Below are 5,977 nucleotides of genomic sequence, written 5' to 3'. Positions count from 1 at the left end.
ATTGGATTTTGAATATTCAAGTTCTTGTCATGACAAGTACGGAGTTGTTCCCTTCTTAATGAATTTTCTGCAAGTGCTTGAAGTCGCTTCCTAATTAATGACATGGGTGCTAGAAATTGTGCCCTTTTGCTTTTGGAAGTGACTTCTTAAGTTTTCATTTTTCTGCTATGAATAGGAATTTAAGTATCATACACTATGTATAAAACAAATGTCAAAAGAGAAATGAATAAAAAAAGAAATCCCCAAGGACAAGCATAATAATAAATACATAATACACTAATGTAGAAGCACTTGCTGCAATGTCAAAGCCACATCCAAAATATGAAGAAAAGAACATCATATGTCTAAAAAAAGAATAGTTATAGTAAGATACAACTTAAAATTTATCTCAATAACACAATATCATTTGTGTTCTATTCTTTAATTAAAGCGTTCTAATTCTCTGCTTGAGTCTTTTTCCTCTTTTTTGAAGTTGAGACCGAATTTACAATAATTGGATCAATATCGCTCCTTCTCAAATTGATACCATCATCTACTAATGATGTTGATGCAATAGCCTGAGCATCAAATGATTCATCTTGCAAATAAGCTTCAACTCCATCGTCTGTTATCTCACAATCATCTGTATTTGGTGGCATATCATAGGAATCACGGGGTTGTGCTTTAAGAACTACATGCCAACCTTCATTGGCAATATCCTCAACATAAAAAACTTGTGATGCTTGGCCAGCAAGTATAAAGTGGTCATTCGTCTTTAGCAAATGTCGGCAGTTAATACTAACAAATCCATATTTATCTTCTTTCAAAGCGGTCTCTTTTCCTTTGCCGTGCACATCCCACCACTTACAACGAAATAGAACAACCTTTCTTCCACCAAGATACTCTAATTCGACAACTTCAACCAAAGCACCATAATAATCTATATCTCCACCATCACCAGCATCACCAACAACCGCAACCCCACTATTTTGAGTTGACAAACAATTATCTCGACTTTCTGTATGAAATCGATGTCCATTTATGACAAATCCAGTAAGACATTTAACAATCTTACTTGGACCATGAGATAATGAAAGTAAGTCATCATCTTCTCGATAACTCTGATAAACCTAAACAAAACCAAAATATGATCAAGTCATGGAACATGTAATAAAATGAACCAATCAAGATATTAAAAAATAAGGCAAGATATGTACATACTAGAGATTGGAACCACTCGATAAAGTTCTTATCCCAATCTTTATCATCATAGTGATTTGTGGGTTCTCTCACGAATTCATTGTAGTCCCTACATTAAAATATCATAAATATGATTAACGTTGACTAACTATAGTAAATTTATTAGTAGAATCTTAAACTTTAGTGACTTACTCAATGTGTGGTTGTACTTTATCACAGTTCTTTAGAACATAAATATGAGCTTGCAACCACTCACGTTCATCAAGGTAGCGGGTGGTGGCAGCACCCAATGCCCGCCCACTATGTCTGAAAATAGATAGTTGTGCTTCATTACATTCTCTATTGTCATCTTCATAATTTCTTTCAAGGCGATTAAACTTTCTCTCGAAGCCTTTTAGATATCTTGAGCAAAGTGTCATGCATTCATCTGCTATATATCCTTCAGCAATTGACCCTTCTGGACGTGCCCTATTTCTGATATATGAATTATAAGTATAAAGCTGACGCTCCACTGGGTACATCCATCGAAATCGAACATGCCCTCCAAGTATGGCTTCACTAAATGAACTACTAAATGCAGCATGACATCAAAAATTGAAGGTGGAAAAATCTTCTCAAGCTTACATAACGTCAGTGGAATATGCTCATCAATTTGCTTTAGTTCATCCACCCTTAATGTCTTAGCACATAATATAGTGAAGAATATGGAAAGTTCAATAATTGGTTCACACACTTTTGCAGGAAGAAGGCCACGAATCGATACAGGAATCAAGCGCTGCAAAAGAACGTGACAGTCATGACTCTTTAACCCCAAAATCTTACGCTCTTTAAGATTTACACATTGAGAAATATTGGATGAAAATCCATCTGGAACTTTTAACTCCTTTAGAAATCGACAAAATTTGCTTTGCTCTTCTTGGGATAAAGTATAACAAGCTGCTGGCATCACAAGTTTATCTCCTCTCTGGATTGGATGTAACTCCGGTTTTAAACTCATTGCTTGTAAATCGAGACGGGCTTTGATATTATCATTTGTCTTTCCTTTAATGTTCATGATTGTTTCCAGCAAACTATCACAAATATTCTTCTCAATATGCATGACATCTAAATTATGTCGCAATAAGAGAGTTCTCCAATATGGCAAATAAAAAAAAATACTTTTTTTATTCCAATTATCTCCCCGCCTTTCGTGTGATATTTTAATTTTCTTCTCTGGATGATTGGTCAAGGTGATCCCTATAAGATCTTCCACCTGCTTAAGGATGTCATCTCCGATCAGCTTCGGCGCTGCATACCCTCTCTCCCTAGTGCCATCAAATGATTTCTTATCCTTTCTCCAACTGTTAAGGATGTCATCTCCGATCAGCTTCGGCGCTGCATACCCTTTCTCCCTAGTTCCATCAAATGATTTCTTATCCTTTCTCCAAATGTGATTTTCATCAAGATAGCGACGATGTCCCATATAGCTCTGCTTGCCTCCATATTTTAACCTGATAGAGTGAGTGTGCTTATTACAACAAGGACATGCTAATTTCCCCTTAGTGCTCCATCCAGATAAATTTGCATAAGCAGAAAAATCATTAATAGTCCAAATTAGTGCTGCACGTAAAATGAAATTCTGTCTCAGAGATACATCATATGTTCGAACGCCTGAGGCCCACAACTCCTTTAGTTCTTCTATCAATGGTTGTAAGTAGGTGTCAATAGCATCTCCAGGACCAGTTGGACCAGGAATGAGCATAGATAAAATAAAATTAGATTGCTTCATGCACATCCATGGTGGTAAGTTATATGGTACAAGTAAAACGGGCCATATGCTATAAGAAACTTTTGAATTTGTGAAAGGTTGGAAACCATCACTTGCAAGACCGAGCCTAACATTTCGGGGCTCTTCGGCAAAGCTTTCATGTAGCTCATTAAAGTTTTTCCAAGCCTTAGAGTCAGCTGGATGCCTCATCACTCCGTCCTCAACTTGTCTTTCATGGTGCCATCTCATATCAGAAGCTGTCTTCGAAGACATGTAAAGCCTTTGCAATCGTGGCTTAAGAGGAAAATATCGCAATGTCTTTTGTGGTATTTTTTTACCATTTGCCTTTCGCTTGATCTCTTTTCCATGTTTATCAAGTTTCCATCTAGAAGCACCACATCTCTGACACGTATCAAGACCTTCTTCATTTTTCCAAAACAGCATGCAAGAGAATGGACACGAATCAATTTTTTCATATGATAGGCCAAGGTCTCGGATTAATTTTTTGGCCTCGTCATACGAATTAGGCAGTGTTGATTCCCCTGGCAATAGCTCCTCATTCAAAAACTGGAGCAACATTGAGAATGATTTATTACTCCACCTATTTAGGCTCTTTATGTGAAGTAGTTTCACTAAAGCAGATAACTTTGAACATTTAGAGCCTTCATACAAAGGTTTCTCGGAGTCACCTAAAAGACTGTAGAATTGTTTTGCATGTCCATCTGGTTCCTGCTCAAGAATATCCTGACTCGACGTGGCATCAGGTGCAACAACGCCAGTTGAATTATGAAATAAATCTCCAATCATTTCTTGCATTTCATCGTCACTCTGGCTTTCTTCTATCATTTCTTCTTGTTCTTCATCAAACTCCGAAATGGACTCACCCTGTCTTTCGCCGTGATGACACCAAAATCTGTAGTTTTTAATAATTCCATGAACAATCAAGTGGGTCTTTACCGACTCACGATTACCAGACTTCACATTGCTGCATTTAACACATGGACATCGAATTTCAAAGTCTTCATCCTTTTCATTAAAACTATCCAACAGCTTCTCATATGCATAGTCTAAAAACTGATCAACCCCTTCTTTATATTTTGGATCAAGTCTATCATCATCTACTAGGTCCATCCAATCTTTATTCGGCGCCATTTCAAGCAATGTACTAAAATTTCCTGAAAAATATTTCAACCTCTTCAAAAACTAAACACAAATAAATGCTTAATTTTATGTAGAGACTCATATGTTCAGATATATGGTCATTCTAATGCAAAGAAGTTAACCTATATATGGTGTCATTCAGAAAGTATTTATTTATGCAATTATAGGGTCAATTTAAAGGCAAAAATACTACCATATAACAAATTAGTAAATAGAACAAATTAGTAAAAAAAAAACTCATTTTCCTTTCAAAGCACATGTGACATAGGAACTATGATTATAACTAACAAAATGACTTGTTAATGGAAAGTGGTATGTCCAAGCTTGACAAGTACATCTGAATAGCTAAAGAAATAATCATTTAAAATTCATTTAACTTAAGTAAATACCACACATTTATAGGGTATATAATTGCAACATGTATAGGGTATATAATTGCAACATGTATAGGGTATATAATTGCAACATGTATAGGGTACTTTAAGCCAATATAATTGCAACATGTATATAATGATGGTCAACTGGTCTCTTCACTAATTTTGGTCGTTAAATACTAGATTTCTTGTAGCGATGAACATTTGAGTGAGCAGTCAAAAGAGCGGGGATTGAGTAAGGATTTGGACAACACGTGAAAGGCGGCGCTGGGGTGGGCTGCGCTGGCAGGGTGACGGCGACGGGAATTTTTGAAGAAGTGGGTTTTATAAGAACGTGGGATTTAATTAACAGTATTTATAAAAAGTAAATTAGGGTTTAGTTAAATACAATAGTTGCGGTTATAGGGTGATTTGGATTTCGGGTTATTTATATTTATTTTGATTACTACTCCTATTATCATTAGGAGTTATGATTAATGAAGGTAATTGACCCCTTCGTCTTTAATGGGGCCCAATAACGACGGTATTAGGATCAAATTAATGAAGGGATTAGAAAACCGTTACCCATCTCACATCATTCCTATAATATTTGTAATCACTCGACGAAGGCTTTAAAAATCCGTCGTTATTAGATGCACATTAACGACGGTCAACTAATCCCTTTACTAATTTTGGTCGTTAAATACTGTATTTCTTGTAGTGAACCAAAGATGATCTTCTCTTCTTGTGAAACAATCTTTACAAACTTGAAACTTTTAACCCATACTTAAACAAAACTTAAACTCTTGTAAAAACTTGTTTAAAACATCCCTTGGTGATAGAAAATAGTTATGACAAAGGGGTATATATAGGAAAGAAGAAAACAACCCAAAAAACTCACTAAAAAACAAAAATCAGTAAGTTACCGTTACTGTGCAACGGTAACTTCGACGGTCGACCGTGAGAAATAAAACTACAAAACTACTCTCTGGACTACATACGGTCGACCGTGGCAGTCGACCACACTATAGCATGGTCGACTGTAGCGGTCGACCGCACTGTTCATGGGCAGTTTCTGATTTTGATAGATTCTGAAATTTTATGTATTTGACTTTGTAAAATCAATTAAAAATAGTAAATCAACTCCAAAAATCATGAAATTTTGAGGAAATGTTTTATACATGTAGATAAACATGTTAGAGAAAGAATTTCTGAAATATCACTTCCCAGTTGAGATAAATAAATGTTTGAACATAGATATATAGTTTCTGAAAAAAACTACAGAAAACTCGGTTTTATAAATTCAATTGAAAATAACAAAACAACTCCAAAAATAGTAAAACTAGGGTAAATATTTGTATATATGATGATAAACATGTAAACGAAGAAATTTTTCAAATCGCATTTTCCAATTGTGAAAACGCATCAGTTTTGTAAAAACATGCACGAACATGTGCACGAACATGAGCTTATTAAAAACTTGATTTTGTAAATTCAAATAAATATAACAAATTAATTCCAAAATTGATAAAACTTT

At 35.2% G+C, this 5,977-nt stretch overlaps 1 protein-coding gene across 1 annotated transcript; it reads right to left on the bottom strand.

Moving 5' to 3' along the window:
- On the bottom strand, positions 435-4,078 carry LOC109821575. The gene is made up of 5 exons (XM_020387752.1): positions 2,896-4,078; positions 1,699-2,733; positions 1,372-1,570; positions 1,201-1,288; positions 435-1,109 (listed from the first exon to the last, which is right to left on the bottom strand). Exons 1-5 carry the CDS (start codon positions 4,076-4,078, stop codon positions 435-437), a joined length of 3,180 nt encoding a protein of 1,059 aa, XP_020243341.1.

This window comes from Asparagus officinalis, chromosome 8, assembly GCF_001876935.1.
Source record: "Asparagus officinalis chromosome 8, Aspof.V1, whole genome shotgun sequence".
Lineage (NCBI taxonomy): Eukaryota > Viridiplantae > Streptophyta > Magnoliopsida > Asparagales > Asparagaceae > Asparagus > Asparagus officinalis.
The sequence above is the reverse complement of the archived record's forward strand: the minus strand, read 5'-3'. Positions and strand labels throughout refer to the sequence as shown.